At 39.5% G+C, this 14,250-nt stretch overlaps 1 protein-coding gene across 3 annotated transcripts in view; it reads left to right on the top strand.

The window, feature by feature from the left end:
* The window catches only part of BRAF (B-Raf proto-oncogene, serine/threonine kinase), a 76,549-nt gene that overhangs the window by 48,773 nt on the left and 13,526 nt on the right, over positions 1-14,250 (top strand). For all 3 annotated transcript variants that reach the window (XM_025169183.2, XM_025169184.2, XM_088141141.1), the window contains 5 exons: positions 4,084-4,130; positions 4,947-5,065; positions 5,604-5,735; positions 8,961-9,095; positions 11,887-12,040. In XM_025169183.2, coding sequence (XP_025024951.1) covers positions 4,084-4,130; positions 4,947-5,065; positions 5,604-5,735; positions 8,961-9,095; positions 11,887-12,040 — 587 coding nt within the window. The remainder of the gene's footprint in view (positions 1-4,083; positions 4,131-4,946; positions 5,066-5,603; positions 5,736-8,960; positions 9,096-11,886; positions 12,041-14,250) is intronic.

Here is a 14,250-nt window from a genome sequence, read left to right as displayed (position 1 = left end):
CAAAAGGAGAGAAAAAAAAAAAAGAAGGAAAAATAAAAAGAAAAGGAAAAGAAGGAAAAGGCTAAGCCTCTTTAAAAAAAAAATCCATCTGGGGGGGGAATAAAGAGCAAAGCAGAGCTTCTAGCAGAAAAAAGAGCTACTGCCACTAATCAAGGCTCTTGTGACTGGCTCAAACTTTCCATCTTAATGTTTTCAAAGTCGCTTTCAACTCCACTTTCTCTTGTTTATAGTTACGGATGGCACCTGTATAAACATGCACATCCCACTATCTTTTTAGAAAGCACAGGGTCTTTGAGCGTGCGTCACAATGAAAAAAAAAAAAGCACTAAGTCGCGCCTCTAAATGGCAGTGCAACTTTCTTTCATTTACTTTCTCTTAACTCCACTTTCCCCATTTCAAAGTCAAAAAGATATAAATTTCTTATAACAATAAATAAATCTTAGTAAAAAAAAAAGGCTTAAAATAAAGAGTTATTGAGTATTTAAAAGAGAAAGCCAATCCAGTTAAAAATATATTTTTTTTAAAAGAAAAACATCTTGTCAATTCCACTAAAAAGGGAAAGTTGAAAAGAAAAATTTTCCCCTTCTTTTTTTTTAATAGGGTTCAATCTCGCCGCTTAATCCACTTTTCTTCACTTTTAAAAATCTCTTTAAGTTACTTAAGGTGTTCTCTAGGAATAGTTGAATAGTAAAAGTCCATCTCACCCAGTTGACACCCTTCTCTTCCATCTTCCTTTGGAGCTGTCCCGGCTTTCGCAGCCATTTTTGGCTGCCTCTCCTCCGCCGGCTTCAAGAGCTTCTCCCCGGATCGATCTGGGACTTGCGGCGTCCCTGAGATCCGCGGGACGCGCCCTTTGCATTCGCCATCTCTACGGGACGGCTTAGGTCCATCGGGACCGTCCGGGAGAGGAGATATCGGCTGCCATCCTGGGAGCCCAGGATCGCCCGCCGTATCGCCGCGACGCCAGCTCCGCCCTCCAGGCTGTCATTTTTATTAATGACTGCTTATAGGAGCCCCTCCCAATTCATTAGCAAGTTGATCTGCCTTTTCCTTCTCTGGAGAATCTTGTACTCTTTTTTCAGTGAGGAAAAAATTGCTTAGGATTGCAGGTCATTCTAATGTCTTGTGGTTCTGTCGGTTATAATCACTGCAGCCTTTGCTAAATTTTAGCATGTTTTATACTGAGCCAGGGTTTGGTGGGCTTATTATGGTAGTTCTGTACAGGGGAGGAAGCAATACATTTATATACTGTTTTTTAGAAGGAGCAAGAGAACAGAATAAAGCACCAGATTGGGGAAGACCTATATTTTGTATGGCTCCTCTAATAACCTTTTTGATAGGTTTTTTTTCTATAAATAGCAAGTACATTTTTTTTCTTCTTTTACTTCAAACAATGCCCATTCTTTCATCATAACAGTCCCATAGCCTTTACTTTGAACGGAAGACATCTAGGATAAAAATCTGCATATGTTCTATCGCTGCCTAACAATAGCTCATGATGTTTTACTAGTGCCAAGCTATCCAATATGTCATAAAAGCAACAGCACTTAAATAACGGGTCAGGAGCTGTAGATGGATAACTGCAATATTGGAGAGGCTTATTATACACTCAGTGGCATTTTATATAGCATAGTTTATGCTTTGTAAACAACATCTGATTATGATTAGAATTTGGAACCAAACAGGCTGTTTATCAGTGTGTAAAAGTATGCATACTGTAGTTTTAATATTTTAATTCTCAGTTCTGACAGATAATTGAATGGCATGAAGGGAACTTTACTGTTCTGTCATGTGTGACCATAAGACTGCCTCCAACTATATAGAGCCTTCTGTGTTGTGTACTAAAAATGTTCATAATTACACCATTAAGAATGATCTCTCTGTGTTGAGTTGTTCTACTGCATTCTGACTTAAGGAAGGACATTTTCTTGGATTCTTTGTTTTTGTGAAAGACTTGAAGCAGCTGTTCAAGGAATTGTGGATTTCTATCATGATACAGAGATGGGATATGCTAGATCTTAAGTGCTATTTATAGAAAGAGAGATGAAACTTTATTAAGCTTCCATCTGACTGTGAATTACATTGGTTTTCAGGCTATTTATTCTCTATCAGTTTATCTATATGAGTTGCTTTTTGGCTAAGATTAACTCCCAGAGTAGCTTACATTTAAATCCTAATTTCACAAGATAAAAAGAGTACTATATTGAATAGCTGGAGGTGTACAGTGGGGCAAAAAAGTATTTAGTCAGCCACCAATTGTGCAAGTTCTCCCACTTAAAAAGATGAGAGAGGCCTGTAATTTTCATCATAGGTATACCTCAACTATGAGAGACAAAATGAGAAAAAAAAATCCAGAAAATCACCTTGTCTGATTTTTAAAGAATTTATTTGCAAATCATGGTGGAAAATAAGTATTTGGTCACCTACAAACAAGCAAGATGTCTGGCTCTCACAGACCTGTAACTACTTCTTTAAGAGGCTCCTCTGTCCTCCACTCGTTACCTGTAGTAATGGCACCTGTTTGACCTTGTTATCAGTATAAAAGACACCTGTCCACAACCTCAAACAGTCACACTCCAAACTCCACTATGGCCAAGACCAAAGAGCTGTTGAAGGACACCAGAAACAAAATTGTAGACCTGCACCAGGCTGGGAAGACTGAATCTGCAATAGGCAAGCAGCTTGGTGTGAAGAAATCAACTGTGGGAGCAATAATTAGAAAATGGAAGACATACAAGACTACTGATAATCTCCCTTGATCTGGGGCTCCATGCAAGATCTCATCCCGTGGGGTCAAAATGATCACAAGAATGGTGAGCAAAAATCCCAGAACCACGCGGGGGGACCTAGTGAATGACCTGCAGAGAGCTGGGACCAAAGTAACAAAGGCTACCATCAGTAACACACTATGCCGCCAGGGACTCAAATCCTGCAGTGCCAGACGTGTCCCCCTGCTTAAGCCAGTACATGTCCGGGCCTGTCTGAAGTTTGCTAGAGAGCATTTGGATGATCCAGAAGAGGATTTGGAGAATGTCATATGGTCAGATGAAACCAAAGTAGAAAGTTTTGGTCTAAACTCAACTCCTCATGTTTGGAGGAGAGAGAATGCTGAGTTGCATCCAAAGAACACCATACCTACTGTGAAGCATGGGGGTGGAAACATCATGTTTGGGGCTGTTTTTCTGCAAAGGGACCAGGATGACTGATCTGTGTAAAGGAAAGAATGAATGGGGCCATGTATCGTGAGATTTTGAGCGAACACCTCCTTCCATCAGCAAGGGCATCGAAGATGAAACGTGGCTAGGTCTTTCAGCATGACAATGATCCCAAACACACCGCCCGGGCAACGAAGGAGTGGCTTCGTAAGAAGCATTTCAAGGTCCTGGAGTGGCCTAGCCAGTCTCCAGATCTCAACCCCATGGAAAACCTTTGGAGGGAGTTGAAAGTCCGTGTTGCCCAGAGACAGCCCCAAAACATCACTGCTCTAGAGGAGATCTGCATGGAGGAATGGGCCAAAATCCCAGCAACAGTGTGTGAAAACCTTGTGAAGACTTACAGAAAACGTTTGACCTCTGTCATTGCCAACAAAGGATATATAACAAAGTATTGAGATGAACTTTGATATTGACCAAATACTTATTTTCCACCATGATTTGCAAATAAATTCTTTAAAAATCAGACAATGTGATTTTCTGGATTTTTTTCCCCATTTTGTCTCTCATAGTTGAGGTATACCTATGATGAAAATTACAGGCCTCTCTCATCTTTTTAAGTGGGAGAACTTGCACAATTGGTGGCTGACTAAATACTTTTTTGCCCCACTGTATATGTGACAACATCTTGTTAACTTAGTCCATGTTGTAGGCTCTTCCTTCCAGAGGGTTGGGAGAAAGAGCACAAAATATGTGCATGGTAAATATACATAGGATTGCAACCCAAGTGTCTAAAATTGTGAGGAGTAGAAGGTGCCGATTATTTTGTTGTAACAAATTGTCTTTCTTACAACTTAATTTCACCAGGCTTTTTGATAATTCCTTAAGTAAATGGCATGGTCAATTCACTGCCTGTTTTGTTGCTTTGCAGTTACTTGCATGCCAAGTCTATCATCCACAGAGACCTCAAGAGTAATAGTATCCTTTAAAAACACTAACCTTTATCATTCACTTCTCTTTCTTCAAAGTGAGTAAAATAAGAGGAAAAAAAGGAGTTGGGATCAATTGAGGATGCATGTGTAAATATTGGAACAGTCACTTGCCTCAATTCAACCTTAATTATTAAAGAAAGCAAATACATATTCTATGCCTAACTAATTATTGTACATCAGAGTATGTTTGAAGATGATCACCCAGATTCATATGTCACTGAAAACAATGTAAATAGCATATCCTTTCTAACTCAGGTTTTGGTTCATTCTTATGATTCCAAATCCAACAATCAACATGTTGATTGATCTCCTTTGATGAACTTCAGAGCAAAGTATCATAGGACTTGAATGCAGAAGGCAAAGTACATCAGTGTGCTTCATTGTATGCCAGTATGTTTCATTATATGAAATCAGCTCTCTCTCTTACAATGTGTGATATATGTGAAACTTCCAGAAGCTTTGGAGTTTCACTGTCTCTACAGACATCCATTTTGTAACCGCATTGCTTTAATTTATCATTAGTTAATGTTAGAAATGCTGTCTAAAAGTCCTCTTAGCTGCATATTGGTTTATAATGTGGTCTAATACATGCTTTTAAAGCTAAAAAGGTAATATATCCTGTGAGTTGAGCTTGACGCTTGGTGACTTCATGGACATATCCATTTAGTTTCGTGGGTAACAATATTGAAATTGTTTGCTGTTGTCTTCTTCCAGGATGTTTGAATTCCTGGTGGCCTCTCATCCAACTGCCAGCCAGGTCAGATCCTGCTTAGTTTTTTTTTTCCTTTACATTTCCTGTCAGATATATTTCTTCATGAAGACCTCACAGTAAAAATAGGTGATTTTGGTCTAGCAACAGTGAAGTCACGGTGGAGTGGATCCCATCAGTTTGAACAGTTGTCTGGATCAATTCTGTGGATGGTAGGTGAAGGGAGTATTTTCCAAATTGTTCGCCCAGATTGCACAATCCTTTTTGTACAGGAAGGCACATTTCCAGTGTCTTTAGGATGGAGATAAATGCTTGCCTTTGCTGGACCCAAGCCTTTCTAATGTGTAACAGAATACCACCATGCATGGAAACCTTTTGCTTTCTATCCAGGACTTTCTCCTCTCACTAGAGGTCTCAGTGCAATTACTGTCCAAAGATGTCTTGTAATGTTTCTTCCCACATGAGCCTTCATAATTAGGTCATATGCTAAATATCAATGAAATACTGTTAACTACTATAATCACTGAAAGGAGGCCATGACTGTATTTCATAAAGTTTGGCCAACTCAGTATCTGGTAGGAGTTACTTAATTTCTGTTAATGAGGATTCAAGGAGGCTAAATATTTGGCTGTTACAAACTGGAATCTTTTATTTAACCTTTTAGATAGTAGCTTCATGTTTGGAGACTTCAGGTATATAGATACAGTCTGCAATTGCAATAGAATAAAGCGGTTGTTTTCTATATCACAGGCACCTGAAGTTATTAGGATGCAAGATAAAAATCCATATAGTTTTCAGTCAGATGTATATGCATTTGGAATTGTCCTTTATGAGCTGATGACTGGGCAGTTACCATATTCCAACATCAACAACAGAGACCAGGTAAGGCAAGCTGGGATTGGGAAAGTTGTTATTTCTAAGTTACTTAGTTTGTGCTTTCATGTAGTACTGTGGTATGGACAGATTATTTCAGCCTTTGCAATACTGCCTTGTACACATTTCATTGCTTTCAGTTTTGGATAGACTTTTTTTTTAAAAAAGTAAAGCATAATCAGTTGGTATGTCAGGTGACTTAAATGTCTATTCTCAGAGAATAGTATGTCTTTTGTTACAGAATAATGTGATAAATTTTAATCAGTTGACAATCCTTCCATTCTTCAAAACTTTCCATGCAGTTTTTCTTTCTTCACTTGAGAATCAATGCTATAGTTTAATCATGTAACTTATTATGTGGGTTATTCATGCATTCACAGATTTCAGGGCTATGTGGAGAGAATGAGATAGCTCTCAAATATGTTGGGGGAAGGATTAGAGATGGATGCAGATAAGATAACATTGTCATTCTGTTAGCCAAAAAAAAAAAAAAAAATTCAAGGATATCTTTCCCCAAGTGGTACCCTCTAGATATGTTAGCCAAAACTCCCAGTACAGTATTTTTATCTAGAATCTGGTACCAAGTTCCGGAAGGCTAATTTGGAAAAGGAAATCAAGAGGGGAATAGTCTATCACTTTATTTGTAATGTACCTTTGCATTAAGCTTAAGATCTTGGTTCTTGGGATACTTGAGTTATCTTGAGGTCTAGGGATTCAGAATTATAGATCTCTTTTCTTTTAACATGCAGTGGGGCAAAAAAGTATTTAGTCAGCCACCAATTGTGCAAGTTCTCCCACTTAAAAAGATGAGAGAGGCCTGTAATTTTCATCATAGGTATACCTCAACTATGAGAGACAAAATGGGGGAAAAAATCCAGAAAATCACATTGTCTGATTTTTAAAGAATTTATTTGCAAATCATGGTGGAAAATAAGTATTTGGTCAATATCAAAGTTCATCTCAATACTTTGTTATATATCCTTTGTTGGCAATGACAGAGGTCAAACGTTTTCTGTAAGTCTTCACGAGGTTTTCACACAGTGTTGCTGGTATTTTGGCCCATTCCTCCATGCAGATCTCCTCTAGAGCAGTGATGTTTTGGGGCTGTTGCTGGGCAACACGGACTTTCAACTCCTTCCAAAGGTTTTCCATGGAGTTGAGATCTGGAGACTGGCTAGGCCACTCCAGGACCTTGAAATGCTTCTTACAAAGCCACTCCTTCGTTGCCCGGGCGGTGTGTTTGGGATCATTGTCATGCTGAAAGACCCAGCCACGTTTCATCTTCAGTGCCCTTGCTGATGGAAGGAGGTGTTCACTCAAAATCTCACGATACATGGCCCCATTCATTCTTTCCTTTACACAGATCAGTCGTCCTGGTCCCTTTGCAGAAAAACAGCCCCAAAGCATGATGTTTCCACCCCCATGCTTCACAGTAGGTATGGTGTTCTTTGGATGCAACTCAGCATTCTCTCTCCTCCAAACACGACGAGTTTAGACCAAAACATTCTACTTTGGTTTCATCTGACCATATGACATTCTCCCAATCCTCTTCTGGATCATCTAAATGCTCTCTAGCAAACTTCAGACAGGCCCGGACATGTACTGGCTTAAGCAGGGGGACACGTCTGGCACTGCAGGATTTGAGTCCCTGGCGGCGTAGTGTGTTACTGATGGTAGCCTTTGTTACTTTGGTCCTAGCTCTCTGCAAGTCATTCACTAGGTGCCCCCATGTGGTTCTGGGATTTTTGCTCACCATTCTTGTGATCATTTTGACCCCACAGGGTGAGATCTTGCGTGGAGCCCCAGATCAAGGGAGATTATCAGTGGTCTTGTATGTCTTCCATTTTCTAATTATTGCTCCCACAGTTGATTTCTTCACACCAAGCTGCTTGCCTATTGCAGATTCAGTCTTCCCAGCCTGGTGCAGGTCTACAATTTTGTTTCTGGTGTCCTTCAACAGCTCTTTAGTCTTGGCCATAGTGGAGTTTGGAGTGTGACTGTTTGAGGTTGTGGACAGGTGTCTTTTATACTGATAACAAGGTCAAACAGGTGCCATTACTACAGGTAACGAGTGGAGGACAGAGGAGCCTCTTAAAGAAGTAGTTACAGGTCTGTGAGAGCCAGACATCTTGCTTGTTTGTAGGTGACCAAATACTTATTTTCCACCATGATTTGCAAATAAATTCTTTAAAAATCAGACAATGTGATTTTCTGGATTTTTTTTTTCTCATTTTGTCTCATAGTTGAGGTATACCTATGATGAAAATTACAGGCCTCTCTCATCTTTTTAAGTGGGAGAACTTGCACAATTGGTGGCTGACTAAATACTTTTTTGCCCCACTGTATGATAAGTGAACAAAGTGATTTCCAAATTTAGTGAACAGAGCAATTAGTTCATTGTGCCAGGGGAGAGAAAGGTGGCCTATTTGTTACAAGAGCAGCCTTCACCCTATACCAATGACAAATGATTTTTGAAATTGAGAAGATTTCCAAAATAATTAGTAATGTTGGGCGTGCTACCTGCTTTTAAACGAGATCCTGAAATTCAAGTGACTATGCTCAACAACTTAGGTTTTGCTTTAAATAACTGTGAATCCCAGTACTGATGAAAAATAGTACAGTATATTTATTTTGTTTAACAATATCAGGTAGACACATAATTTGAAAGTGCAGAAACAATAATTTTGACAGTTGTGTTTGGTAATGTTTTCTGCTCAATACTGTACTGAGCAGCAGTGGGTATTGATGGCCTAAATGGTCCTTCCTGGTTCAATTATTGTACTTGCTGGAGACAAAGCATAGATCAATTTGGTATTCATCTTTGCTTCTGTTGAATTATTGAGACCTTGGAGTAATGTCTTTCAATGCAAATGCCAGTTTGGAAATTATATGCAATGGATGCAAAACTAAAATTGACAGACACATTACATTTCATGTTAGCGTTTTACCTACCAACGTGGAAAAGAACTAAATTTGAAATATGGCTAAAAGTTTAAGTTTGTGCAGCACTTGGATTCAGTGTCTGAAAAGTGCTTTGGAATATATAGAAGCACAAACTTCCCAGGAAAAGATGCAGTTGCTTTAAGATGTTGTGATCAGGTGCCAAACTCACACTCCCATGCATTCTGAAGCACTTTTTTAGGCGATTAAATCCAAAGCACTGCACAACCATATTAAAAATCATAATAGATTAGTTTTCCCTTTTACACTCTCTCTTTCTTTACTTCTGTAAAGATTATATTTATGGTGGGACGAGGGTATCTTTCTCCGGATCTCAGCAAAGTACGAAGCAATTGTCCCAAAGCCATGAAGAGACTAATGGCAGAATGCTTGAAAAAAAAGAGAGATGAACGGCCTCTCTTCCCCCAGGTAAGAAATTCTCATAATTGGCTTAGCATTTAGCAATGGCACCACAAGAACACTGCAAGAACAAGTTGGCAATGCAGCCAGGTGTCACCTAGTTAGGTTAGCCTATTAGAAGACGAAACAGGCACAAAATATCTGGACTTCCTTCTCAAATGATATGTCAATACTATATCCCTTTAGTCCATGATTATATTAATAGGAGAACCCTCACACATACATCCCAGAATATCCACACCATTCAGGCTCATATTTAGCCCTGCAGCCCACAACAACTCCAGCCAAGAATAGCCTCTTCAGTCTTAGGTCCATGAACAAAGTATTAAAAATATATAGATAGGGCTCTAGTTTAAATTATTCTGTTGCTACTGGGATTCTGGCAGCTTTAGTCCAATGGTAGTGAAGAATGAGATTGCATGATAATGGAACCAAGGTCTGACTTTTACTCTTGATTAATCCCTCCTTGATAGTTAAAGTCCTGTACTATTTAGAAGAAGCTGCTTTGATTAAACAAATCTGTCTCCACCCTGAAGATGTATGTTTCCTATCCAGATGTTTTGACAGTTGATCCCAAAAGGAAGAACCACAAGGTAGAATCCTTTGGATTCTACTGGAGATGCAGCAGAGTTGGGAAGAAAACAATCAGACTGAAATAATTTGACTGCATCCACTTTTTTCACCCAAGATTTCAGCAAAATGTGACATCTTCCAACTCCTGCCTTGCCTTTGTGACATCAGGAGAGGGGACTGAGATAGGATCCTCACCACCATGCAGTCTGTGAAATATCTATGCATGAAATCCTTGTAAAAAACAGCACTTACAATTTTAAGGTTGTTTGGAATGAGCTTTTAAATGGCTTCAGTGCTTCACTTGTGTTTTGCCTTTGTAGCATTCATTATGCTTTAAACAGTAAGCTGTCTCAAAAGCCCTTGATCTTGATGTTTCAGTGAAAAGGGAGAGCTAAAGCAATTAGCCATATTATCTCCATCATCTTTGTAGACAAATGGAGTTAATTCCTAAAATGGCAGCTTCTTCTATAGTGCATTCGGAAAGTATTCAGACCCCCTTCACTTTTTTTCAATTTTGTTATGTTGCAGCCTGATATTACAATCGTTCAAATTCATTTTTTTTCTCATTAATCTACACTCAGTACCCCATAATGACAAAGTGAAAACAGAATTTTAGAAATGTCTGTAAATTTATTAAAAAGAAAAAACTGAAATATCACATGTACTTAAGTATTCAGACCCTTTACTCAGTACTTTGTCGAACCACCTTTGGCAGCAATTACAGCCTCGAGTCTTTTTCGGTATGACACAACAAGCTTTGCACACCTGGATTGGGGGATTTTCTGCCATTCTTCTTTGCAAATCCTCTCAAGCTCAATCAGGTTGGATGGGGACCGTCGGTAGACAGCCATTTTCAGGTCTCTCCAGAGATGTTCAATAGGGTTCAAGTCAGGGCTCTGGCTGGGCCACTCTAGGACATTCACAGAGTTGTCCCTAAGCCATTCCTGTTTGTCTTGGCTGTGTGCTTAGGATCGTTGTCATGTTGGAAGATGAACCTTCGGCCCAGTCTGAGGTCCTGAGCGCTATGGAACAGGTTTTCATTGAGGATATCTCTGTACTTTCCTCCATTCAGCTTTCCCTCAACCCTGACCAGTCTCCCAGTCCCTGCTGCTGAAAAACACCCCCACAGCATGATCCTGCCACCACCATGCTTCACTGTTGGGATGGTATTGGGCAGGTGATGAGCAGTGCCTGGTTTCCTCCAAACATAACCTTTAGAATTGAGGCCAAACAGTTCAATCTTGGTTTCATCAGACCAGAGAATCTTGTTCCTCACAGTCTGAGAGTCCTTCTGGTGCTTTTTTGCAAACTCCAAGCGGGCATTCATGTGTTTTGCACTGAGGAGAGGCTTCCGTCTAGCCACTCTGCCATAAAACTCAGATCGGTGGAGGGCTGCAGTGATGATTGTCCTTCTGGAACTTTGTCCCATCTCCACACAGGATCTCTGGAGCTCAGTCAGAGTGACCATCGGGTTCTTGGTCACCTCTCTTACTGAGGTTCTTCTCCCCCAGTTGCTCAGTTTGGCCAAGCGACCAGCTCTTGGAAGAGTCCTGGTTGTGCCAAACTTCTTCCATCTGAGAATTATGGAGGCCACTGTGCTCTTGGGAACCTTCAGTGCAGCAGAATTTTTTTTGTAGCCTTCCCCCTTGCAATAATCCTGTCTCTGAGCTCTGCAGGCAGTTCCTTTGACCTCATAGCTTTTGCTCTGGTACATTGTATTGTCAGCTGTGAGGCCTTCTATAGAGAGGTGTGTGCCTTTCCAAATCATGTCCAATCAATTTAATTTTATTATTGGTGGACTCCAATCAAGGTGTAAAAACAGCTCAGCAACGATCAAGAGGAATGGGAGGCACCTGAGCTAAATTTCAAGCGTTGTTGCAAAGGGTCTAAATACTTATGCCAATGTGATATTTCAGTTTTTTCTTTTTAATAAATTTACAGACATTTCTAAAATTCTGTTTTCACTTTGTCATTATGGGATACTGAGTGTAGATTAATGAGAAAAAAAATGAATTTGAACGATTGTAGTATCAGGCTGCAACATAACAAAATTGAAAAAAGTGAAGGGGGTCTGAATACTTTCCAAATGCACTGTATATTTATTAAATTCCTCAAGATTCATTAAAAAGAGTACATCTAGCAGGATTGCAACTTTGAATATTAATGTGTTATAATTTGTGATTCATTGTTTCCACATACGTAATGTCAGGTTTTCTTTTGTTTTCAGATCCTTGCATCTATTGAACTTCTGGCCCGGTCTTTGCCAAAAATTCACCGCAGCGCATCTGAACCCTCCTTGAACCGGGCTGGTTTCCAAACAGAGGATTTTAGCTTGTATGCTTGCACGTCTCCAAAAACACCTATCCAGGCAGGGGGATACGGTGGGTTTTCGGTAAACTGAAAACAAGTAGAGAATGTGTGTTCTAATACCATTAAGTGCTTTAAAATCATTGACAAAGGTGGACGGACTGAATAAGATCTTATCTAATCCTGGGCCTTCAGTTTGCCCAGATTAGCATCTGTTGCTGGCAACAGACAGCCCTGAGAATTGCCATCCTAAATAGATTCATGAATGCCTCTTCAGTAAAAAGATTCTTGAAAACTAATCTGTACCCGTTTATGTTTGGGTCATAGGTGGAATGTCTTCTCTTCTCTTCTCTTCTCTTCTCTTCTCTTCTCTTCTCTTCTCTTCTCTTCTCTTCTCTTCTCTTCTCTTCTCTTCTCTTCGTCTCATTGTTATAGCTTAATTTGGTTCTAAATAGAGTTTTATGTTTGCATCTTTAAAGTGTTTTGTTTGTCATCAGACAGCAACAGTTTTAGATCAGCAATATTGATGGGAATGCAAAAAAGGTAAGGCAAAAGAGTATCAAGACTAAATGCCTCTTGTTTTGTTGGGCAAAGGTGAGCAAATATTACAGAACACCAAGACTTTGGCCACTAGAATGTTTTTTAACTTCCTGCTTGTTCAAAACTGTTGTTTTCTTAATACAGAAGTCTTTTTTTTTCTTTTGACATTTCTTTATATTGCCTCTTTTTTGGTCCTACTGTTGACTAATACTACCTTCATGTGTCTGAAGTTACCCCAGTTATGTGCTTTTGCACTAGTTCATTTAGGCATGTAGAGCATCATGAGTCTAATATACTTGAAGGGACCTTTAAAAAACAGAAAGAAAAACAGAAATGTGTCTTGCTTTTGTCCGTAAAGTTGTGTGTTGAAATGGCTGCTATGTATTAAAACAATGATGCCCATAATGGGGTAAAATAGTCTTGTAAAAGCAGTGGTAAACTTTAAAAGTTGTTTAAAGGTGGAATATAAAAGTTTTACCACCAGTTCTCTCTCAAAAGTCAATGGCTTTGCTGTTGTTCAACTTTTTGTAGGTTAATGTTTCTTCTGAAATCTCCTTTCTGTGGAGAAAATATTTTATGCTTTTGTATGGAATTTATCCAATTAGGCTCAGATCTCCAGTAAACCAAATTGTAAGTCAGGATTCCTGGACAGAATTTTTCCATTTCTCTCTCCGCCCCACCTTTTTTTTTAAACTTGATATTTTCTGCTGGAGTATCTGTCTTCAGCAGGTAAATTCTCATACTGCCATTGTTACATTGTTCTTTGGTTAAATAATAACCTCTGTTATTTTCAGCATTGAACTTTTTGCCTAGACCAGCCTTTCTCAATTTTATGCCCCTTCAAACCTCCAGCATAAATCTTGGAGACATCAAAACTGAGAAAGGCTATTGGTAACCAGTGGATTGGTATTTGCTGTATTTTATTGTTCATCACAAAGAAGTAGGAACCTTCTTGTAATTCTTAAGCCTTATTTTTTCTCTATGGTAGAAGCATTTAATCTTCCCACATAGTATAGCTATGATGATGCTGGCTACGATTTCTGAGAGTTGCAGTCCCATCAAATCTGGGGTTTGGGTAAGGTAGGCATTGCTCTCAGAGACTGGGAGATAGGTAGCATAACCTCATGCAGGTGAAATAGCATTGGTATATTCTTTGGTATGCTTGCTAGGAGGAGGGAGATTCTTCCATATAAGGCAGCCCACCTGTGACATATCAAATGGCCACTTAGGCTTGGAGCCAGCCAAAGACAGACTTCTGCTGGCCTGATGCCCCTTTCTGACCCTTGTATTTTGTATGCAGTTGGTTTGACATAGGTAGTAAAAAGTTACTTAAGGTTAGAAAAACTCTATAGCCAGAGGAAAGTTCACATCACTATCTGATTGGGATTACTGGTGGCATGGACTAGCACATTCCTTCTTTATTGGGGCAAGTTAATTTATAAAGAGAATTAAAGTGGCACTCATCTCCCCCAGCAGTTGCAAACTTCTATTCTTTAGCAAAATTGAGCAGTGATGGTTCAAAACAACAGTTACACACAGTTGTTACTAAGCAAAGATCAAGAGGAAAGAAACTTGGTATGTTTATCAGAAGCTTTTGGGAGTTAATAGTAGTATGAGGTCTGGCATCTGTGAGACTATGTGGGTACATGACTTATAATTGGAAGAGTGTCTAATGTGGGCTACTAAAGTCATGTTCATTTTGGCTACTTCTGATCATGCAGCAGTGACCCAGCTGCACAGTGCC

The sequence above is a fragment of the Python bivittatus genome, unplaced genomic scaffold, assembly GCF_059951505.1.
Source record: "Python bivittatus isolate LINGU-HERP-01145 unplaced genomic scaffold, Pbiv_v1 ctg000330_np1212, whole genome shotgun sequence".
NCBI lineage: Eukaryota > Metazoa > Chordata > Lepidosauria > Squamata > Pythonidae > Python > Python bivittatus.
This window is presented reverse-complemented; position numbering and strand designations above follow the sequence as displayed.